The 25,041-nt window shown below is 47.0% G+C and overlaps 1 protein-coding gene across 5 annotated transcripts in view; it reads left to right on the forward strand.

Moving 5' to 3' along the window:
- Positions 1–25,041, forward strand: part of CHST11 (carbohydrate sulfotransferase 11) — a 270,817-nt gene that overhangs the window by 196,853 nt on the left and 48,923 nt on the right. For 3 of the 5 annotated variants that reach the window (XM_088837159.1, XM_055394667.2, XM_088837160.1), the window contains exon 3: positions 12,786–12,815. The exons of the other annotated variants lie outside the window; for them this stretch is intronic. In XM_088837159.1, the coding sequence (XP_088693285.1) occupies positions 12,786–12,815 (30 nt within the window). The remainder of the gene's footprint in view (positions 1–12,785; positions 12,816–25,041) is intronic. 5 annotated transcript variants of the gene reach the window in all.

The raw sequence follows: 25,041 nt of genomic DNA on the forward strand, positions 1-25,041 counted from the left end.
TTTGCTTTCTATATCTGTGTCTCCGTTTCTATTTTATAAATAATTTCATTTGTACCTTTTTTTTTTCTTTTTTTTTTAGATTCCACATATAAGCAGCAGCATATATTTGTCTTTGTCTGACTCTGTGGGCTCTCGATTTAGAATTTTAGGTTCTGGACAAGTCTTGAAATTGTGGAGACCTTTTTAAGACTTTCTATTGTGAATTGGTTTCCCTATGTCTGTCTGTAGGGGTTGGTTTGAGACTTGTTTGTGTGGGTCCCAACTTACAAGACACAGGATCCTTCTCGTGTATGGATGCCACAAGTCTACAGTTCATGCAGCACTCTCTGGATGTTGCCAGGTACCAGGAGGGGTTGTGATGGAGCCCAGGGTTTCCTGCACTGGGAAGCCAGCAGGGCCCAGGCCAGTCATCACCACTTCTGGGTCATCATTTTCGTACCAAGTGCTTTATGACTTGTTATCTTCTAACTTGAGTGTTCAAGCCAGTGGTTGTTGACTGAATTCTCAAAAGCACCTTGCACATTAAAGATACTAAGTAAAAGTATGTAAATCCTGGCTAGCACAGCAGTAATCATGACTTATAATAATGACTCCTATTTCCTGGGCACTTACTGTGTACCACCCTCCATTCCAGGTGCTTTACTTGGATTATCTCATTCAGCTTCCCACCACCCTATTAAGTAGATGCTCTGAGATCTTCATTTTACAGATGAAGCCGAGGCCAAAGAGCTTACAAACTCACCCACAGTCACAGCTGGAAAGCAGGGGCAAGGACTGGATCCTAGGGTGGTCTTTAGAAACTTCTAGAAGTGGATAGATGTTATGAGGTAAGATGGGAGAATGGAGGCCAAAATCAATTTCACTCAAAAATTTTTTTTCAAGGAAATGAACTTTTCTACCCAGAGCTGTCATATTCCAGATAGTACCCAGGAAAAGTTTTCTTTCGTAACTCTAGGCTTTAGATTGAGAAATGACCTAGATTCAGTCTTCTGGTCCACGAGCCACGAATTATCACATGACAACCACATTTCCTCTCATTTAATGTGGGAGGGGGGAGGTTATCGTTCTGTATTTCCTGCCTGCAGCCAGTGTGTGGAGAGGTAGGAGTTCACACATAAATTTGGCCACAGTGTGGTCATGTTTTCTGTGCATCGCTTCCCAGCACAGCATCCGATGGCCTTAAATTCTCAGAAAACACAAGGGCGTGCGGTTATCTCTGTGTCTGTAAACTGGGGACCCCGTGTGTGCTCTAAGGCTGTCACAGCAGAGAAGGACCTTGGAGACCAGTGCCTCCCATCCTTCCATTTTGCAAATGAGATGCAAGCCTTCAGGTGACTCATCCTGCTGGGTTTTAACTGTGGATGAAACATGTGCTGTTAGAAAAGTGGGTTCAGAGAAATTCCTGGAGCTCTCGCCCTGGTCCATGATTTGGCCTCAGCCAAACTTCCTTCCTCCCCAACCTGCTGCCTTGGGACCATCAATCAGCTGTTGCTTCCTACAGCAAATACGCTTCCTTCTGCTCGAACCACATCCGAAGCTTTGTCTGCTTCCAAGGGTGGGGCCAGTGAGTGCCTTAAAGAGCCTCATTTGTCTGTTGTGTTCTGGTTAAGATTGGGGCAGGACTCATCCCCCACCATCCAGGAAGCTAAGTGCGCCCAGTCCGTTCATGAGTCATTTACCAACCTTTTCTAGAGCACTCGCTATAATTATATGATGAATAATAGTAACTATATTTATATGATGCTTCTCTGTACTTGGCTCTGTGATGAGTGCTGTCTTACATCAGCACCCAAGACTTGATCCCAAGGCTAGAGTGGGCAGGAGAGGCACCTGGCCTTTAACATGAGGGAGAGGTTGGGGCCGCCCTGCAGGGAGGGAAAGCCCCAGGAAGACCATCACTGGGACGACACAGGCCAGAATAGCCACCATCTGCGTCCACTTGTGTCCCTGCCCCCGGCTCTGCTGCCTGCACAGGCTTTCCTAGCCCTGTCTCACAAGAAGATCCCTTTCCACCTCTGTTTACTACCCCCGCCCACCCCTCACCCATACCACTTTCGCAAAATTCTACCATATATTGGGGTTTTTTGGTTTCTAAATTTATTTATTTTTTTAAATGAAGGATAATTGCTTTACAGAATTGTGTTGTTTTCTGCCAAACATCAACATGATTCAGCCATCCCCATCCTACCCCTCCAGGTTGTTACAGAGCCCTGGTTTGAGTTCCCTGAGTCATACAGCAAATTCCCATTGGCTATCTATTTTATATATGGTAGTATCCACTTATGTATTTTTGATTTAATACCAATGTGTAGAAATCACAATTTAGGTCACAACTAGGTTGATTCCATGTGGGAAGCTAATGAGACTGCTGGAAGTTCTCAAGAGTCTTTTTGTCTAAGAGCGATTATCTCCCCTTTCAGGTGGGCTCATACTCTTGGGCCTCTGGGTGAAGATTTAAATATAAATGATTCCCATGTAGTCATAGGAACTCGATTGAGCAGAGAAAGGTTTGGAAATAAAGAGCAAGAGCGAGCAAGATTTAGTTTTCATTAAAATAACATGGTGCCTATAAATAGGGTGAGACTCGGTTAATAGCTTTCAAGGGGACTTGGCACTCTGGAGACTATGTATGCGGGTCCTTGAAAATTGAGACATTCCTTTCTAGTCACAGCTTTTGTTCATTCTGAGGGTTGAATTAATTCATTTGTAGTTTTCAATTAGCTAAAACTATTGTTACTTTTTTTAAAAGTTATCTTCACTATTGTTTCCTCTTGGGTAAGAATAAAAATTGACTTCTGACTTGTGAAAAATGGAAGCATTAAAACCAACATCCGAGGTCGTCTTCTGGTCTGTCATGGAGCAAACAGTGTGAAACAGCCTGCTTTCAAAGAGAGAGGAATATCTTAGAAAATTTCCCCGAGCATAGAGAGGTCCCACAAAGGTATTCATTGTGGCACTGTTTATAATAGGGGATTGTTCAGTGAGTCAAATAAACTATGTTCATCAAACTATGAACTACAATATTCTAATTAGGAAGAACAAGGTAGATCTAAGTCTAATAAAATAAAGTCATAGTCTCCTGTTGAAGGAAAAAAGCTAAAAAATACTTTCAGTCCAATACCATATATCCGAAGACAATTGCCATATATTTTCTGTGGATACATAATAGAGGCATATAAATGTACAGAAAATAGTCTGGGAGGATTTTAATCAAACCAAAAGCAATACCTATATCTAAAAAGGTAAGAGGGGACCAGGAATGACCCAGGGAGTTCCACCCTTCTTGGTCCTTAGAGTGGGAAGCCAGAGGATGAAGCTGTTGGCCTGAATGCTCCCTGACCAGCTGTGTGAAGCTGGACTTTGGAATTGGCTCTGCCCACCCCTGAGGTCAGGTATTCATCCAGGCAGTGTGTGTGCCAATCTAACAGAACACGACATTGTAATAACTGTCGGGGATCCAGCATCCTTATGTAGCACCTGCAGTTTGTCGAGTAGCAGTCTAAGTGTTTTACGTATGTTAACTCATTGAATCCTCACAACCAACCTATGATATTAACACTATTATTATTTCCATTTTACAGAGGAGGAAATTGAGACACAGAGAAGTCATTTATCCATTGTCACACTGCTAGAAAATGGAAGGACTAAGTCAAAGCTGTACACTTAAGCTGCTGTTCAGACATAGGATGGGAATACTGAATAGTATCTTACATGTCCAGGGACGCTTTTGAGAATGAAGTTTTTGTTGTTTAGTCACTAAGTCATTTCTGCCTCTTTGCGACCCCTTGGACTGTAGCCGACCAGGCTCCTCTGTCCATGGGATTTTCTAGGCAAGTATACTGGAGTGGGTTGCCATGTCCTTCTCTAAGGGATCTTCCCGACCCAGGGATCAAACCCACATCTCCTGTTTGGCAGGAGGATTTTTTTTTTTTTTTTAACCACTGAGCCACCAGGGAAGTCCTTTTGAGGACAAAGGGGGCCATTGTTAATACTTACACAGATCACTAGGCCTGAGCTGAAGCATTCTGGTCACACCAGGATGTGTGGTCACTAAATTGTTTCTCGCCCCTGACAGAATGGCACCTGCCTTTGTAGAGTTGGCTGCTCAGGGGATGGGAGGTGAGTAAGTGGCAGCACTAACAGTGTGTCATGTGCCAGCATGTGGAGATCACAGTGGCTGGGAGAAAAACAGCAGCACAGAGAAGGGCCCCTGATTGGTCTCTGGGAATCAGAGAGGGCTTCCTGGAGGAAGGGACAACTAAGTTGACCTTCTTAGATGAGTAGGAGTTAGGAAGGCAGAGCTGAGTGGGTTGTGGTGAGAGCTGACCTTGGAGGGACACCAAGGCTTGAATCTAGAGAGTACATCTCTGGCTTCGGGCACACCCCTCCCCTCTGGAACCTCAAGTCAAATAAGATATGGTTTATATCAGGGGTCTGCAAACATTTTCTTAGGGCCAGATAGTAAACATTGGAGGTTTTGTGGACCAAGAGGCAAAATTGAGGCTGTTGTGTGGAAACCTACATAACTGTGTCAATGTAATCATTTGAAGTATAAGAATCACTCTTAGCCCTCGGACCGCAAATGGGGCAACTGATTGGATTTGTCCCTGGGTGGTTATGCCACAGGTTTACCATCTTGCCCAGGTTTAACTGGCGTATCTATTTGTCAAGAAGCTTTGCCGAGTATTACATAGAAGATGGTATAGACTCAGATACATGACGTGGTTCAAAACCCAAAGACCCAGCAGCCCTGAGTTCAAAATCATCTCTGCCACTCACCAGCCGGAGGGCTCCCACATGCCTTGAAACCTCCTGGAATCTCTGCTCCCTCAACTTGTAAGATGCAGATGACGCTCCCCCCCCCCCCACACACACACCACACACACTTCCCGGGGCTGCTGGATGACCCTGTGAGCATCCATTGGTTATGTCCCCTTTCTCTTGTTCAACATCCATCGTGCACTTATTCTGTGCCAGGCACCGCACCAGGCTCTGAGAGGTCAGAGCTATACCTGGCAGCCAGGACACCATTCACAGGTTCTTTTAAACGTGTTTTTGGTAGTCATATCTGTGCAAAACCTGGGGCCATGGTCAGGCACACAAGTCCTTGTTCCACTACCACCCTGGTGGAAGGAATGAGCGTGACGTAGGATGTGCCTTCCCCTGGGTCTCCGGCCAGGATTCTACCTGGGATCGTGTTTACTTCAGGAAAATGAAGCCTGAATGTGATGGAATGGGTGTGAGGTTCTTTGAACTCCTGGGATAAAAAAAAAAAAAAAAAAACCGAGATGTCACCAAAGCCTTCATCTCTGGCATGAGTCCTGGGGTGAGTGAAGAGTGATTAAAGCCCATTTGTACCTTCCTTTTGCCTCAGAACTTTCTGCCCTCCCTGTGTGCTTAGTCAGAGTGACTTTCAGTTCTCATCTTTGATGTGGGAATGAAAGTTCCTCGGACCTAAGTCAGATTCCCGGCTCCCACACCGCAGAAGTTGGGAGCTTCCACTTGGCTTAGAGAGCTCCCACCAGACCCTTTGCTGGCAGGAGAAGATTCTGGAAGTTGTTGGTCCGTGAATCAGCTCTTGGGATGTTGCAACAGCTAGGGGCCTGGGGAGTTCTTTAGAGATAGATAAATTGCCCTCAAATCCTGGCATTGTCATTTACCAGTAAATTGTGTGACCTTGAGCATGTCAGAGGACTTCTGTGAACCTCAGCTTTGCCCATTTGTAAAATGGACATGGTATAGCCCATTCACTTGGTTTGCCATGAGGACCAGCTAGTGACCATTCTTAGCGGTTAATGAGTACTTCCTGTGTGCCAGCTACTGTGCTGAGAGCTCGGCTCTTGAAGATCCTATGAGGTGAAGGTACTGATCATAGAGAGACTTCATTTCTGTTCCAAGAACTTAGGCAGTTTGGTTCCAGAATCAAACATCCTTAATCATTAGCTGACATTGCCCCATTAAGAGACAGAAAACTTGAAAACAGAAACATAGTCCTCAAAAACGTGTGTGTGTGTGTGTGGCAGAAGGGAGGTCATGTAGTTCTACTTCATGAGCAAGCATTTCTTCAACACCCACTCTGCAAAGCCCTGGACACATAAAGACACTGAGGCACTGTTCCTGGCAACAAGGAGGGAGCTCCAGGCAGATACTTCCATCTTGTCTTGTAATTAGTGATAAGAATGCTTCCTTGCACTCAATTCTACCCTCCCTGTGCTTTAACTTACTGTTAAATCATTTTGAAAATTCTGCGTCCCAGAGTGTTTGGCCAGAGGTGGCGGAGGCATCCTTGTCAGAAGCAGCCCTCGTGTGCCCTGCCACACTTCTCCTTTCTTGGGCATGTCCGGTCCGTGCCACACACAGGCGTGACTTGGATGTGAGACGGCTGTGCAGTCATGCTCTAGAGTGCCGGGAACAGTGGGGCAGCCTGGGAGGAGCAACATTGGTGGAGGTGAACATGTATAGAGGACCTTGTGTGAAGGAATGATGTGACCCCCACCCCCATTTGGCAGCAGTGCTGGGCTGAGAAAGGGATGCTCAGGAAAGGAGTTTATTTTGCCCTCACCAGGGCAGTCATTCCGAGTGTACAGAATATGGTGTTAGACCCAGGGGGACCCCCAGGTATGTTAAATCACCATCTGCACCCTCTTTGCTGTGTGAAGCCCTCAGTCGGTAGGGGGCTTGGTGAACAGTTTCTAAGCCTTCTGCTTCGTTCCCACCCACTCCATTTCTTTTTCTTTCTCCCCCCTCCTCCCTCCCCTCCCTGCCTCCCCTATCCGTTCCTCCCCACTTCCTCCCTTCCTTTCTGAATTTGGGACATTTTTGAAGATAAAAGGAAGCCTGCATGTGCACACTAGGTTGCTAAGTCATGTCCGACTGTGACCCCTGGACTGTCTGTCATCTGCCAGGCTCCTCTGTCCATGGAATTCTCCAGGCAAGAATATTGCAGTAGGTTACCATTTCATTCTCCAGGGGATCTTCCCAACCCAGGGATCGAACCAGTGTCTCCTGTGTCTCTTGCGTTGGCAGGCAGATTCTTCACCACTGAGCCACCTGGGAAGCCCAAAGAGAAACATAGCAAATGATATACTGATGAAAAGCACTCTATTCACCATCCCACATGAACGAATATAACATCTTGGCATCTTTGCTTCAGCTCTTTTATAGGTCTGCTATATAACAGAAATAAATTGTCATCAGTGTAGAAATCCCTTTTGAACCTCTTCTTTGCCCCCCTCCTCTCAGCCTTGTATTATGAATTTACTACAAATCTCAGTCTGTGTTTTTACACTTTAACTTCCACTGTGTGTAGTCATATATAATATATAGTTCAGGTGTGAGAGTCCGCAATTCATATAGATGCTATCATCCTGAATATGTTTTTCTTCAGTTTGCCTGTTCCACTCCACCTTGTGTTTTGAGGGTCAGCCCCATGGATCTCTTGGTTTAATTGCTGTATTGTGTTCCTTCATATGACCATACCACATTTTATTTATCCATCTCTCTATAGATGGAAACATAGGTTCTTTCCAACTTTGTGTCATTAGAAACAGCACTGATTTGAACATTATGGTGCATGTCCACCTCCAGATACAAGAGTTTCTCTATAATCTGTGTGTCAAGACACCCACCAGCAGTGGGCGAGGGCTTCTATTTCCCTGTATCCTCCCAGTCACTTGATTTGGCAGATGTTTTGCACTTCTTATGACCTCTCTGTTGAAAAAATTGTAAACTAAGGGGAAAATGAGGAGCTGGTACAGAAATGTCATCAGCCCACAAAAAGGAATACCTTGTAAATCCTAAGATTCGGCATCCTCCTTCTACAGGCTCTTAAGAGATCCTGGCTTCATGAGCCTCTCCCCTTTTTCCTGGAACTTTTCAGCCTTTAGCACAACAGCATTGCTTACTGGCCTTAGCCAAGTGAAGGGTGACTCCCTACAGCAATTTCACCAAGTCTTGACTTTCTTCCTCTGGGTCTTTTGAAAACTATCTGAGCTTCATCTCCCATCTGCTGTCAGCACTTGGTCCAAGTCTCATTACCTGCCTCTCACCAGCTGAACCTCAACCTTACTGGCCTTCTGGCTTCAATTTCCCCTCCCCCACTTTAAGACTTCCATTCATTTCATATTATCATTTATCAACCAATTTATCCATCTATCATTGACCAAAGCTGTGCTATGTGCATCTGTGTAACTACAGCTGTGGCCCCTGTTACCTGCTGGACTGAATCCACATGCCTTAGCCTGGCCTTCAAGGCATTTCACCATCCCAACTCCAGCCCCTTCCCCCAGCAAGCTCTCTGCCTTCTCCACCCCAGGCATCCAAAATCCTTGCCCATAGTTCTCCAAACACTCAAAACACTGTCCTCACTCCCTCTGCCAAAGTTCCTGGTCTCTACCTAAACATTTCATAGAGGCTAGAGGCTCAGCTCGGTTCCTATCAGAGGGGCTTCTCCTATGCTCCAAGGCAGACCTGATTTTTTCCTTCCTGTTTTCCCATAGGGCTTTGCACATTGTTACCCATCTTGGCAACAACTGTGCAAACTCTTCATGAGCATGACCCATCTTCATTCACCTCTGTAACCTCAGGCCGAGGGGTGTGTCTGGCATACCAAGGTGCTTAAATAAAGCTTTTAATGAATATCTCCCAACGCCTTCATTGCTGAACTTAACAGTTCAGTGTAGGTATCACTGCCACCCAACTGTCCATTGTTTGTTAAGGAAGTTTGCTGTTGAGCAAATTAGTGCTGGGGGCATGTCAGAAGGTTTGTTTGTTTAATCTTAAGATAATTGATTAGTTCTTAAAGAGTTTAACATAATGTGTGCCAATGACTCTATTTTTAATCAGGAAATCTTATCTAAAGCAAGCACTATCTACTTGAAAACTCTTTTTCAAAATAATTCAACTGAATGTTATCAGATGTTGTCTTTAATGCGGATCAAACTTTTCTTAGTCCACAGCAATTTGAGAAGGGGCCTTACTGGCTATCTGGTTGATATTTATTAGGCTGCATTTTAGGAGCTCACTGGTTCCATAATGATGAGCTACATCAGAATCCCCTGAAATGCTGGTTAAACTACAGAGTCCCAGGCCTCACCCCAGATCTACTGAACTGAATCTCTGAGTAGGACCTGGAAATCAGTATTTTTAACAAATTCTGTACGTGATCCCAATACACAGTGAGATGGAGAACCATGGTTCCAGATCTATACTCTCCAATATGGTAGCCACTGGTCACATGTGGCCATTGAGCCCTTGAAATGTAGTCAGTTCAACCTGAGATGTGCTATTAGTGTTAAATGCACACTGAATTTCAAAGATTTAGTACTCTCACTAAAGAGAATACATCATTAATATTTGTTAAATATTGATGACATATTAAAACAGTAATATTTTGGATCTTTTGAGATAAGTTATTGATACCACCCATTTCTTTTTACTCTTTTCATGTGGCTGCTAGAACACTCTAAAGTACCAGTGTGGCCTGCATTGCATCTCTACGGAATGGCCCTGGTCTCAATTGTCACTGGGAACATGGTCCTTCAGTTCAGTCGCTCAGTCGTGTCCGACTCTTTGCAACCCCGTGAATCACAGCACGCCAGGCCTCCCTGTCCATCACCAACTCCCGGAGTTCACTCAAACTCATGTCCATTGAGTCGGTGATGCCATCCAACCATCTCCTTCTCTGTCGTCCCCTTTTCCTCCTGCCCCCAATCCCTCCCAGCATCAGAGTCTTTTCCAGTGAGTCAACTCGTTGCATGAGGTGGCCAGAGTATTGGAGTTTCAGCTTTAGCATCAGTCCTTCCAATGAACACCCAGGATTGATCTCCTTTAGAATGGACTGATTGGATCTCCTTGCAGTCCAAGGGACTCTCAAGAGTCTTCTCCAGCACCACAGTTCAAAAGCATCAATTCTTCGGCGATCAGCTTTCTTCACAGTCCAACTCTCACATCCATACATGACCACGGGAAAAACCGTAGCCTTGACTAGACGGACCTTTGTTGACAAAGTAATGTCTCTGCTTTTTAATATACCATCTAGGTTGGTCATAACTTTCCTTCCAAGGAGTAAGCGTCTTTTAATTTCATGGCTGCAGTCAGCATCCACAGTGATTTTGGAGCCCCCCAAAATAAAGTCTGACACTGTTTCCACTGTTTCCCCATCTATTTCCCATGAAGTGATGGCGCCAGATGCCATGATCTTTGTTTTCTGGATGTTGAGCTTCAAGCCAACCTTTTCACTCTCCTCTTTCACTTTCATCAAGAGGCTTTTGAGTTCCTCTTCACTTACCTCCTGGTAAATTTCAGACAGTAAATTCCATCATGTGTCTGTTAGATGAATGAATGGATGAATGAAGTTGATCAGTAACACACGGCTTCCTCTTACCTACTGTGGGACCTCAGACAAGCTGTTTCACTTCCCTGGGCCTCCATTTTCTCATCTGTAAAATAAGCAGAGTAATCAGAGCCCCCATTTTCTGCCTTCAGATAGATCTCTTCAGTGATCTGGAGAAGGGATTTTAGTCTTCCGCTTCCAGGGACTGCAAAGTATTGCTCATTGGGGGCAGGGAATAATGGCATCCCCAGCTTACTGAGTGGTAAGGTCAGAGCCTCCCTGGAACCCGCTGTGATTTCATATTCCATTGCAGCCCTTCCCAGATCGCCTCTGAGTTTCACTTAGAACCGAGAATAGTCTTGCTTCAGTGCCCATCTTTCTTACAGCTGTCCCCACATAACTTCTGGAATTTATTATTCATTTTTATCCCCTCACCCATAATTTATGACTCAACTCTCGAAATATCAGGTTACACATCAGTGTTTTTTTTTCCCCCCTCCTACATTTTCTTCGAAAATTATGTATTCATGAGGCTCTGTGGTGGTCAAGTGAACCATTTCCAAAATCAGATCATCTGGCTTCAAGTTCCACCCCCCACATCTTCCTATTAAAGTTATATGACTGGGCAAGTTTCCTCAGTGCCTCATTTTCCTCATCTGTAAAGTGGGGGAAAATGCTGATAATTAATTCACGTAAGATGGAGAGGGTTACATGAACATAATATATGCAAAGCAATTAGCATGGTTCCTGGGACCTGGTAATATATTATTATATATAATTATATCATAATTCATATATATGTGCTGTGCTAAGTTGCTTCGTGTCCTACTCTTTGCCCCCCCTGTGGAACTGTAGCCCGCCAGGCTCCTCTGTCCATAGGACTTTTCAGGCAAGAATACTGGAGCGGGTTGCCATGCCCTCCTCCGGGGGAATCTTCCTAACCTAGGGATCGAATCCATATCTCTTAGGTCTCCTGCATTGGCAGGTAAGTTCTTTACCACTAGTGCCACCTGAGAAGCCCAATTCATATGTATATTATATATATACACATATATATGATTATGTTGTGCTTAGTCGCTCAGTCGTGTCCGACTCTTGGTGACCCCAGGCTCCTCTGTCCATGTGAATTCTCCAAGCAAGAATACTGGAGTGGGTTGCCATGCCCTCCTCCAGGGGATCTTCCCAACCCAGAGATCAAAGCCGGTCTCCTGCATTGTGAGTGGATTCTTTACCATCTGAGCCACCAGGGAAGCCCATATATGATTATGGTATTGATTATATTTTCAAAATGTGTATTCTGTACCCACTCTATGCCAGACATTATTGGAATATCACCCAATATTTGAGAGAGAGAAAGTTTTACCCCCATTACAGTAGCTTTTGGGGAAAGTGGCATAGCAGAAAGGTCAAGGGTGTGAGCAGCCATAAGATTCACAAAGAAAAAGTCAGAGGAGCTGGCCAGGCAAAAAATGTAACAACAACAATAATAATAATAATGCTAAATGCCTGCCATAGTCTAGTCTGATTACACTTTGGCTACATACGTGCTCTCATTTCATCTTTATAATTGTTCCATTTGACGCATGAGAAGGCTGAGCTTCAAAGGCTGAGCCCAAGGTTGACTTCCTACCCAGTGGCGGAGCTGAATCTAAACTCAAGGCTCCACTCACAAGCCCACTGTTCTCTCTCCCACCTCTAGCTCCCTCCATTCAAGGGATGGGACCATTTCTTATGCATCTGAAAATTTTCTTTTCCTGTAATAAGACACTTTCCTCCCCAACATTATTGAACACCAGGGGAAAACAAACCACTGAGGTTAAAACCAGTGGCCCTCACTTTCTGTGAAGTGTACCCCTCAGGCATATTGTGGGTAGGTTGTTCTTTTAGTATCAGGGGTCTGGTGGTGGTTAAAGCTGAGCTGCCTGAGTAGGTGGAGCGCCCTGTCATGCACGAGGCTAGGAGAGGCTAAAGGTGCAGCATTCAGAAACAGTCCCCATTTTGAGAGACTGGTGAGGTCCCTCCAGGCGAGACTTTAGGAAAAAGTCAGAGATGGAGCCGGAAATCGGACAGGAAGCTGGAGCCTAGGATGCTCAAAGTCCAGTTAGCGTGTTCGGTTCTGGTCGGACTGGGCAGGGGAGATGGATCCTGATGTCCACTTGGGGGCTGGGACATGGCAGGGGCACAGGGTGACCCTGGCCACAGACCATCCTGTGTTTCCCTCCCCAAGTCCTGGGCTCCACTGTTTCTCTGAGCCGACCTCTCTTGGGGTTGGGGTCAGAGTGGGCTAGCAGGCAGTTGCTCCTGATAGCCAGGCTGGACTAGAGCGGGCAGGACTCACAGATCCATGTGCTGTTCCAAGCACGTGGTCGTCAAACTCACCTTGGATTCTGAAAGTCCATCTTTTATTCGTTCAACAAGCAGCCTGAGAAATTCTTCTCTCTTCCGTTTTCAGAGATCCTTGGAGAGAGTTTCTCCACCTTGGGTAAGTCACAATAGCGTCTCCTTCACCTTGCTGTTTACAAGTTATCTATGACCCACTTCAAAGACAACCTAATGCCAACATATTCCAGGCACTTGGTAAACAATAAATGCTAACAATTAGGGAGTGCTTATTGCGTGACAGATAGCATTTTAGGTCATGCTCTACTATTTCATTGACTCCTCTCAGCAATTCTGTGAGAGTTTACAGTAGCCCTAATTTAGAGGTAATGGAAATGGCACAGAGAGGTTGAGTCCTTTGCACAAAGCCCCACAGCCAGTGAGGTCAGAAACTCTGGTGGCCCCAAACCTGAGCTCGGAACGTGGCCACAAAGATGCAGACCTCTGGGATGGATATTGGAGGACTGAGCCCAGGTGATGCCTCAGGGTCCATCAGGAAGCTTCGAGAAGGGTTGAGGCAGCCCTTCTTCCCAGGAGACTGAATGACCTCCAGCCTGCTGCAGTGGATCCTCTCTCCCCTGCTCCCTCAGCTCCTGCCCAGATCCCTCCCTGCCCCCAGCAGTGTCTGAAAGCACGGTGGAGACATTAACTGGCCCCCTGTTATTCGTCTTAGCTGGTGTTGGCTCAGGCAGTGCAGTTTAGACATGTTTCCAGGAGCAGACAGCGGGTCAGCGAGAGTCGATAATGGATTCCAGCAGATTGGACTCCGTTCAGGTTGGATGCGAGCCTGGCGTCCAAGTCCTCCTCATGCACTAGCAGCTGCTGGGTGCTGCCCCCCGGGAGGGGCCTGGGCCCTGGGGTACCTGGGGGCTCACTCAGCAGGCGGGTGGTCAGGGCTGATCCCAGGTCTCTGATCTCTAGGTTCTCCCGGATCTTCCTTTGTCATCATGCCATCCCATGCCTGCTGGCTTTCACAGAGCCGAGACTTTTTGTTTCTGGCTATGTTTGCTGCAGCCGTGTCAGCTCATAGTAGGCACACAATCGGGTATTTGTAAAATGAAGCACCGGCAGTTCCTGTTCAGAGTATTATTTGGCTGACACAGGGGCACCCTGGACTTCAGTCTTCTCTTCCATCTGCTTCTTGGATGTCTTCATTGGACACTGCATGTTTAACATGCCAGAAACTGCAGAAAGCTGTTCAGTGCACATCTCCCACCTCAGGTCGTGGCAGCCCCCTCCTTCCAGCTGCTCCGGGCAGAATCCTCAGAGCCCACGTGGACACTTCCATTTTCATGCCACATGTTCAACCCATATGCAGTTCCTCTCAGCTCTGTCTTAACTATAGTCCAGGAATAAAATGGCTTCTTCCCCCACCCCACCCCACCGCTGTCTGTCTCCTCCAGTCTCTCCTGGACCCTCCTAGCTTCCATCCTTTTCCACCAAAGAACATTCAACTGCTTCAGCCAGAACTGTTCTAGAATATAAGTGGGGTCCTGTCATTCTTGCACTCAGATCTCTACCTCCCTGTGAAGGCCTGGGTCCTCCCCAAAGCCTGGGATACCTGGCATTCACTACCCCATTGCAGGCTCACTGTAGTTCTTTGAAAAGGCCAAGCACACACCTGATTGGCCTTGGTCTTGCTTCCCCAGATATACTCCTGGTTAGCTTCCTCAATTTCTTCAGGCCTCTGCTGAGGAATCACTTGTGAAGCTGTAAGGATTAATGAGTTAACATGGGGAAAGCATTCAGGATAGTGCCTGGCTCATTAGCTGTTAGTTACTGCTCCATTCTTATAATGGATCCTTAGGGCCTCAAGTTGGTCACTGGGCTACATGTCCAGGGCCTGGCCCAATTGACTTGTCACCAAATGGGAACGCAAACGTTTGTTGAACTGAAAATATAGAGATGAACAGAGGAAAGCAGTGTACACCCTGCCTGGCACAGACTATGAGAACTTAACAGTTTGGGGAAAAGTTGGAAACCCATTGTTTCTGGGTCCTCTGGAGGCAAAATTTTGTGCCTGTCCCCACTGCCCCACCTGCCTGGGGAGCTACCTGGGCTTGGGTCTTCCCCGGGGCCTCACCCTTACTTCCTGGCTCCAGCTCAAAGACTCCCATCAAAGATGAGGAGTGCTGGCAGGGACTGAACCCCTGAGCAGGCTTGTGGGGTGGCCGAGGCTGTGGGGAGAGGGAGCGGGTGACGGAATGGAGACAGCTCTCCCTGCACAGGTGACCCCTTGTGCTGGGCCTGACCTCCCTAATCTTGCACACTTCTGGTTCTGGGAACTGTTGCTGGTCAGGTAGGGTTCGAGAGCTGGGACCTTTTGCCTCAACTGTCGGCACTTCTGGCCTTTCTTTTCTCAGCTCCTCCCCTAAAAGCTTTTGCCCTAAAGAGTCCAAAGATCAAGACTGTGGCTCGAGTCCCTTGGTCTCTTTCCAGGGCAGAAAAACCTTGTGAATCTGCTCTCTGTTTAGAGTAGCTTCTAATTTGAAGCAGCTGCTGTCCCCAAGCAAAACCACTCTGTAGGTGTCCCAGAACCCCAGCCCTCAGAGGTCTGCCCTGGTTAATTTGACCTCGGCTGTTTGTCCCTGAGGTACAGAGGGAAATGGGAGGTTGTTGTGTCCCCTCCCTGGGCCCCCTTGACCCCTCGGACCGCCCCTAGGGGCATGCAAAGCTGCACACCCAGCTTTCACTGCAGGACACCCAATAGGGGGTATTCAGTGCATGGTTTCTGCCTGTTTATGTTCCATGTGCCCCAGTGTGTTGGAAAACAAAATGCATGGAAACTGCCTATGAATAAAACTATACCATGAAACTGCCCTCCTACTCAGAGGGGGTGATCTGGTTGTTTGTCATAGAAGCATCTTTGATGCTGTTAGCAACACCCCCTTTTTAGGCAAAACGAAGAGCAGTGCTCTGTGCCCATGGAGCTTGCTCTTGGATGGATCTTGGTTTGGGTCATCTGCTTTATGCAACAATTAATTTTTTAAAAAATTCTATTGAAGTGTAGTTTATTTGCAATGTTGTATTAATTTCTGCTGTACAGCAAGGTGATTCAGTTATATGTATATATATTATTTTTCATTATGGTTTATCACAAGATACTGACTAGAGTTCCCTGTGCTATACAGTAGGACCTCGGTATCTGTCCATCCTATAGATGAGAGTTTGCCTCTGTTAATCCCAAACTCCCAGTCCTTCCCTCCTCTATCTACTTCCCCTTGGCAACCACAAATCTGTTCTCTACATCTGTAAGTCTGTTTTTGTTTCATAGATATCTTCATTTTTACAGTATTTCAGATTCCACGTATAAGTGATATCATATGGTGTTTTTCTGTTTCTGACTTACTGCACTTGGTGTGCGACATTCCTGTTGTGTGGGTAGAAGCATCAGGCCTTGTGGGTTTGGAGTCAGGGAGACCCAGATTTCGGCCCCAAATCCAGCACTTATTCACCATCTGGATAAAGGCTTCTCTGAGCCTTTATCTTACCATCTCTAAAATGGGAATCATAGTAGACACCTGGCCGGATTTCTGTGAGCACTGGAGACCATGTTGGTACAGAGCCCAGCACCTGGTAGGGGCTCAAGAAATGGGAGCCTTAGTCATTGACTCATGCAACAGCCGTGTATTGAGCACTAGCTGGGGAATGACAGTGACAAAAATCCCTGTCCTTGTGGAGTTAATGTTCCAGATGGGGAGTTGGATAACCAGATAAAGAGGTCTAGTAGGTCAGTCAGGAGGAAGGGCTGCGGTTTAACTAGTGTGGGCAGGGGAGACTTGCTGAATAGATGATATATAAGCAAGAACCTAAGACGGAGAGGGAGCTGGCCATGCAGATGCCCTGGAGAAGCAGTGCCGGCCTTGAGGGGGAGGCTTAGCCACAATCTCTGGCGCTTTTGACCTGAGCTTTCCTACATGTGGTCTCTGAGCCCCATTGCCTGGTGCCCCTTCATTTCTGAACCTTCTTTACCAGTCAAATCACCCCCCACAAGATTGACTATGTCTTCCAGGAGTTTGTCCTAATAACAGAATTAATCAGACCAAATGTTATTTTGAAATGTTCCAGGGAAAGAATGAATATGTGCCCATATAGGGCTGCCAAATTTTGATGTGAAGTATTTGGGCAACATGCAGCTGAAAGGAGAGATGGGAGCGAGGCCAGAGAAAGATGGATAGAATCATGGCCAATATCTGAGTCAAGGTTCATTTCTAAACTTTGATAGCAGAGACTGCAGAGAAAATACTGGCCAGCCCTTCTCCCCTGCCTCTTGCCATGACCCTCATTTGGGTCACCTCCTCCAGGAAGTCTTCCCTGACCAACCACTGAATTTCCTTCAGAGATTTTGTCACCACATAAAATTATCTTCAGTGTTTTGGGGTTTGTGGTTTATTTTCTCCTTTAGAATGAAAGTGCCAGGAGCACAGGAAACTTGTTTCCCAAGAACCTAGACAAGTAGTTGGCACATAGTAACTGCTTTGTTTACTTGGTAAATGGATGGATAAAGTCACTTTATATAGAGCTGGGGGAAGAGTCGCTATAGACCAGTGTTTTTCAAACTGCAAGTTATCTCCCATTAGTGAGTTGTGACATCAGTTTAGCTGGCATTTGAAAAAATGAAATAGAAAAGAATTTAATATCAGAGTTCATCACACATGGTAAGGATAAGTATTGTTTTAAGAAAAATATATACATGTACATACATATATGCTGTATGCATATATGCAATGACATACTTTATTTCCCACTGTGGAGTAGTCAGAGAAGTTTGAAACAGCAGTGAATTCTTAGTTTTCTCAGACTTGATCTTCAAAAGGCACATTCTTCCCTCAGAGACTGTAAACCTAGTCACATAAAGTTTACATTTTGGGGCCCCAAAGTAGAACTTTAAGAAAAGATTCCTTTGTTTCATATTAACTGAAAGAAATGAATAACTTTCTACCACAGAGGCAACATAGTCTGCTGACATGGAAGGGCTTGTTTACACCCTCGCCGATACACACCCACCATCATACAAGCACACACCAACACATATACCTGGACACCCAGACACATCCACACTCCGTACACATACAAACACACACATATGTACCCTCAGACAGGAACACACACACAGTAATACAGACATATATCTATAAATACAAGCACACGTGTATACAGACACGTTGGCAGATCCAGACACACACATTCATGTATACACAGACACAGAAACAACACACAGTTGTGGCCAGGCACACTTATATCCACACAGGAAGATTCTTACTTCTTCCATTGTGTGCATGTCTCACCCCCTCCACCTTGGAGACTCCCAGACCGTTTTCAGATGGTCACCCAGGAAGGGGCACCCAGACAGGGGTGTCTGCAGAGCCCAGGCTGCCCCTGACCAGCGTCTGTGGCTGCTCGGTCTAGGAGAGTCCACAGCCTTTGCAGATGGGCAGGCTTGCATTTGAACCTCCCTGACCAGCTGAGTGACCTGGGTCAGGTTACTCCATCTCATGGAGCTTGATCCCTCACCTGGGAACTGGGGTGGGTAACACCTAGTTCACAGGGCTCACGAGACAGTGGCACAGGCTGAGAAAGGGCATGGCCCACTCGCCAGCTGCCCCCGCGGGAGTATCAGGACTCGCTGTGCCACTCTCACTGGTGATGCTGGACCAGCGCCCGGGCCCTCCATGCTTCTATTGTAACAAGAAGATCCTCTGGCAGGGTCCTGAGAGGAGAAGTAAGATCTGCAGGAGGATGTGGGCACAGTGGCTGGTGACGCCTGTCACACACTCCATATCCCAAGGCTGCAGTTCCCCCCATGTGCTGCCACCCAGCCCACATGACCCCGTGCTGTCCTTTGGGGCCGTTCCTCTCAATTTGTGGAGTAATGCCAATCTGAATTCCTGAGGAGCTAGCCAGGCTCTCCCTAGAAAACTGCCCTCTCTGCCATTGAAAGGTCTCCCTTTGAAATGACTCCTGTGAGTTCTCAGATGGATCCACTCTCCCTCAAGCTTTAGAAGCAGCTTCACCGTGTCCAGAAGGCTCTGGTGTGGGGAATCCCATGTTACCTGCATTGGGGTCCCCTGAGGTCTCCCCGGGGTTCACTGATGCACATCAGTTGCAAAGATTGAGTCAGTTTCACCTTCAGCGAGGAGATACCAGGAGTCGTGAATGTAGGGAAACAGAAGGGGTCACCAGGATGGAGTGGGGGTGGCGGTCCTGATCCAAAGACATAGCACGTCCAAACAGAGCAGCCGAGATGGGGAGAAACAGTGTATCCCCCGAGTATTTTCTGTTTTACATTTTGCCTCCAGAACAAAGCAGAGCAGCAGATGTCAGTGACAAAGAAACTGAAAAACAAAGAAACGCGTAAAACGTAACCAGAGAGCATCAGAGTTTGTCTGCCATCTGGCGCTGCCTCCTGGCCCTCCCGAGCCCGCATCCATCCACAAGTGGAAAACCTGTGAGCTGCCCACAGACTTGCCACAGGCCCCCCGTGGGCACGGCCTCCCCTCTCCTCTCTGCTTCCTGTCTGTCATCAGCCTGCAATGAATGTTTATCGACCCTCTGATATGTGCCCGGCTCGTGCCAGGTGCCCTTGGGGACAAGAAAGTGGAGGAGACTGACACAGAGGTTTTCATCAGGTGGAAGGACAGACATTACTCGAATCCTGACAGCCCTGCCGCTGGGCGTGCTGGGAGATTTGTTTCTCTACCAGTTCAGGGCAGAGCCGGGGAAGCTGAGTGAATTGGTTCAGACCAAATGGTTAACTGGGGACATCTCCTTTTGTCCTGACCACTTCCCTTTGAGGGAAGGACTCTAGTGGCCCACCGAAAGAGCCCAGAAAGTTGCAGGCCTGGGGTGTCAGGTCAGCACATACAGTCCTTTCAGTTAGAAGCCAGTCACAGAGAACCACATTCTGTGTGATTCCATAGGCAAATCCATAGACACAGACCAAAGATTAATGATTGCTCAGGGCTGAGGGGACCAGGGGCTGGGAGGTGATAGCTATGGAAAGCCTGAGAGGAACGGGGTTTCCTTTCAAGTAATGAAAATGTCCTGAAATGAATTGTGATGATGGATGTCCAACTCTGTGACTATCGAAACCCGTTGAACAGGACGCTTTAAATGGGCGAATTGTAAGGCATGTGGATTTTATCTCAAAAAAGCGGGTTTTCGATTTCACATTTAAAGTCGAGCCCTCTTCCACACACACTCCCCCGCCCCATGCAGCAGGCCTCTCCTGCAGCTGGAGCAGGTTCTTCCTTGTGCTTTTAAGTGGGGGTCGGGGGTGGAGGAGTGGCAGGAGGGGCAGGAGAAGTGGAAAAGATGCAGGAAGGTTCTTGCATGAGTGACACAGTCTTGAGTCGGCCGTGGCTGCCTCTAGACCTGGCAGGCTCTCCCTTTCGTGGATTGTTTGGAGACTCCTCAGTCCCCGAGGATCTCTCACCTTCATTTTCCATAATGAGGCTCTTTTTCTGCTTGTTGCTGCCACTTTGTTCCTCAGGACTGAGAATTCCATCATTACCCTGTGGGCGGCCCAGGAACGAGCCTTGTGGGCTCTCCTTGAGCTGGTGAGGGTAGGTATCTGGTCCTGAGGAAGCCACATTCAACCCTTCCCTAATGAAACTGAGCGGGCTGGCTGATCTCCAGTTCAGCACGTGTTCTTACTTGTTGTCAAAGCTGCTCGGAAGTCACAGATTTGAGCCTGTGACGCCGGATAGATGAGGCCTCTCACATGGTGTGGTCGGGGGCACATATGTTAAATTCTTCAGTGATTTCAAAGGCCCCCTCCCTCAATTTAAAACAAAGGGCAAAGCCTCCCAGCCTCTCAACTGGGGTGTGTTTGCAGCCACCTGCAAGATGGCTGAAGATTTTGGCTCTTCAATACCTCTCTCTCTCGTAAACTACTCTAAAACCTCTTTCCCATCTCCTAAAACTCAACCCTTTCATGTGGATGTGGGCCAGGCTTGGTGGGATTGTGGGTCTGGGTTAAGAGTCGGGCCACTCAGCTGTTGGTGTCTCCTTTGTAAAGTCTGCCTATAGTCCAGTACCTGCATTGTAGTGAGCTGTTTCATGTATAATGTAGCTTCTTGCTTCATCGGAAACTTCCATTTCAATATCCTGACACGATTATAAAATATTTGCAGCGGACGGAGATCGTATTCTCACATCTTCCCTGGAGCAGCCGTGTCATGTTCAGTAAAATCATATTCATGCCAAGATGGGCTTGTCCACTGCATACATTTCCTGAGATGCCCCACAAATGCTTTCTAAACATTTCCCTTGTCAAACGGTGCCTGAACTTTCCAGAGGATTTGATTTTTTTCACTCGCTTATGGATGAGCTTTCTTTCGTAGGAGGTCACAGTATTTTCTTGCCCGGCTGAAACACCATTTGAATAGGTTATATAGATCCAAATAAATAACAAACACTTTTTAAAAAACTAAGAAAGTTGACATTGCAGAATTACCCTGGCGTTTTGATCTGTTTGCTGGCACATTTATCCTGAAGCCTCTGGCGAAGATGTTACAAAAAGAGGCTAGAAAATAGCATTAGAAACTATCCCCCCTTTCCTTCCTTCATGAATAAACAGGCTCATTCTTTTTAATGCCCTTAGTGTTGACTTTCCAATTATTCTTAGGAAGGACCAAAGGACAACATCAGCCAGTTTATAATTGAATCCAAATTTGTGGGGGAGGGGTGGAGGCAGAAGTAGGAGGGGAGGTTTATTCTCTTCTCAGCCATGTGCAGTGTCATTTTTTAAGCAGTGCCTTCAAGGGTGAATGTAAAAGGGACTTCAAAGGGCAAAGTCAAGTTGCCAACCAGACTCTTTGAAGATGAAGGATGCTTTTGGAAAGAGCTTTGCAAGGAAACAACTAAGACACAGAACCTTGATGAAAACCTTGCATCGCTTGGTTCTCAGTTCACCTTTAGCTCGGGTTCTGACCCGTTTACCCTGTCTCTCTCCAGCAAGGAAAAATGAGAAGCCACCATAGATGGGAAAATCTTCCTTGACACTTCAGTGTGGTACATCTGATGCTTTCTCTGACCCCAAAAAGTTAACTGTATAGGAGGGACAGAATGATGGACACCAGACATAGTTTAGGAAAGCGGAGTCATGTTAGAAATGTGTTGATTGGTGCATGCGTGCTAAGTCACTTCAGTCATGTCTGACTCTTTGTGACGCTATGGACTATAGCCTGCCATGCTCCTCTGTCCATGGGATTCTCCAGGCAAGAATATCTGTATGGATTGCCATGCCATCCTCCAGGGAATCTTTTGGGGTGAGGATAAATGAAGATTGGGCTGAGTGGGGTCAGGAATGAGTTGTTAGGATGAAAAGTCACACTGAGAACTCCCATTTTTTTTTAAGTGCTTGTTCTGTACAAGGCACTGCATGAGCATTTTTTTTTAAATTTTTTTGAAAATTTACGTATTTATTTGACTGTGTCAGATCTTAGTCGCCGGCTCTCTAATGGTGGAGGTCAGTCTTAGTTGCCCTGTGGCATGTGGGATCTTAGTTTCCCGACCAGGGATCAAATCCACATCCCCTGCATTGGAAGACGGATTCTTCACCACTGGACTGCCAGGGAGTCCCCAGGCATTTTATGCAAATGGTGTCCTTTGCTTCCTCTGAAGTCAGTGCTGTTGTTAGGACTCTCATTTTACACCTGAGGAACCTGCGGCGCAGAGGAGCCCAGCTTTCCGCAAGGTCCACACCAGCTGAGAGACAAAACCAGGACGGGGTCTGCCTTCAGAGCCCCGCTTTCATTTACTCATCTTCCCTGCTGAGGGAAGAGGCAAAAGGAACAGATGATGCCTTCTGCTTGTACGTTGATTGTGTGCCCAGTAGAAAGCTCACAGCTGACTGACTTAGTATGACCATCTCTGGGTTCTCTGAAGAGTCCAGTTGGAGCTGGACAGTAGACACATTGGATGCATTTTTGCCAGCCCACCCTGAGCGGGCCCTTTGTGGTCCTTCCAGCAGCAGGATCTCCTTGAGAGTCAGGACGCTGTGCTTTGTAAGGAAACTGGGCAGAAAGAGCTGCTTCCGAGTCTCCCTGACCTGACATGTGCCATCAAGATGCCTAACGGACAGCACCATGGCCCCCTGCCTCCCCCAAGGATGTCTTGGAACTTTGCAGTTTGGTCGTCTCGAGTGCAGTATCAGAGGGCTGTGCACATGCAGTGATGTTTATATTACCCTCTGAAAGGTCAGACCAAGCACACGATGCAGGAGCGCCAAGAGGGCCTCCTCAGGACTCGGTGTGAGCAAACTGACTCAAGTGCCCTGTTCAGAGGGGCTTCCTCTTGCCTCTCTCACAAATGCCAGAGGATGAGTGGTTTGGGGTGCCAGGAAAAAGGCCCCAGCGTGGGAGGTGACAGAGCTGAGTGCAAAGCCCCGTCTGCTCCCTGATGACTCAGGGCTTGGCCAGTTTTACCCTCCGCACACTACTGCCTTCTCTCTCTGGCCGGGTGGGCTGAGGTCTGAGGGGCCGAGGGATGGATGGGGAAGGGCATGAAGATATAAAAAGGTGCTCAGTAAATGTTAGGAATCGGATTTGCCTTGATGATGCTGCTCGTGGCAACAACAGCCCTGAGCCCTGCCAGACACAGTGCTGTTTGACATTTGACTTGACTCAGCCTCTGAAAGCTTCTCTTCAGAGTGAGCTTCGATGGTGGTGAGGAGCCCTCCCTAGTACATGGTCTGTGTGATAGGGGAGCATACAGGTTACAGCCTAGTAGGTGACAAGGAGACTGCCTGGATTCCACATCTGACTCCACTGCCACCCAGCTCTGTGACCTTAGACACGTCACTCAGATTCTTTGTGCCTGAGTTTCTTTATCTGTAAAATGGGCGTGATAGCAGTGCGTCCCTTATAGAGTTTTGGTTTCAAAGATCGTGAACTAAAACTGGAGACGTGGTGTTCAAATCCAGACCATGTATAAACAGTGCATATGAGCTAGAGGCAGAGCTATGGGAGGAACCCAGTCTTGAGTCCTGAGTGTGAATCCTGCCTGGGCCCTTGACTTGCTAGGAGTCCACAGGTAAGTTCTAGCCCGTCTGGGCGCCTTAGGGTCCTCATCTGTAAAATAGGGACAGTACCATTGTTCTCTTCTCTCTGAGCCATGGTGAGGGATTAAATAAGACTCTGCGTGACATAAACATAGCTCACGCTAAGTCTGTGGTCATTAGGTGCCAACTGCCCAGCAAAACACTTCACATTGTCTCGCTTAAGCCTCCCTGACCCCTTCAGGCAGGTAAGATATTTTTTTGAGTCCACAAAACATGGATATTTTTATTGGAGTATAGTTGATTTACAGTGTGTTATTTTTATTTTATATTTTTATTGGAGTATAGTTGATTTACAGTGCGTTATTTTTATTTTATATTTTTATTGGAGTATAGTTGATTTACAGTGCGTTATTTTCTGCTATACAACAGAGTGAATCAGTTACACATATACATGTATCCAATCTTTCTTTAGATTTTTTCCCCTATAGGTCATTACAGAGTATTGAGTAGAGTTCCCTGCGCTATACAGTAGGTCCTTTTTAGTTATCTATTTTCTATATAGTAGTGTGTGTCAATCCCAGTCTCCCAAGTTATCCCCCACCACTCCTGCAGCAGGTACTATTATTGTTCCTTACTTTATGGATATGGAAACTCAGGTCCCAAGAGGTAAAGGGGCAGCTTGTTGGGGGAACAAACTGAAGGATGCTAGCACTCCGCGAGGCTCCCAGGGCAGCCTCCACACGCTGCAGTCCCCTCCTCCCTGCTCTCACACATCAGCTGCTGTGGCTCTTCTTCCCGTCCCCCAGTGGGAAGTCTTTCTATCTCGCTGCCCCCACGCCCCTCGGGGAATATTGCTCTGGGATGAATTGGTCTGGGATTGCAGGCTGTGGCTGGGATGAATGAGCTCATGTGTGTCGTGCCTGTCTCTTGATGAGTGAGCATCAGCCTAGGAATTCTCGATGAACTTACCCAACGGACAGCCGTATTGGATCAGCGTTTAAATGGACAGCCTGTGCTTGCAGGGAATGAACAGTCAATAGAGGCCTGTTGACTGCCGGCTGGCTTGCCCTGCTCGGGCTCAGGCGTGGGGTCTCTGCCAAGATGGGAGAAAGGTGCAGCCTCTAGCTCCTGGGGATCTGGTGGTGCTTATTTTTGCATGGGGCGTGCCAAGGGCTCTCGGAACCTATTTAGCATTCACTTTCACACCCGCCTGCTCAAAATCACAGACACTTGCTCTAAATGGGGGCTTGTCATTCTCTAAGCCAGAGGGACATCTTGGGGGCCACAGTCATGCCTGCATCTTCTCTGGGACAATCCCTGTTCT

The sequence above is a fragment of the Moschus berezovskii genome, chromosome 6 (genome assembly GCF_049115385.1).
Source record: "Moschus berezovskii isolate FMDL1 chromosome 6, NW_MosBer_1.0, whole genome shotgun sequence".
Taxonomy (NCBI): Eukaryota; Metazoa; Chordata; class Mammalia; order Artiodactyla; family Moschidae; genus Moschus; species Moschus berezovskii.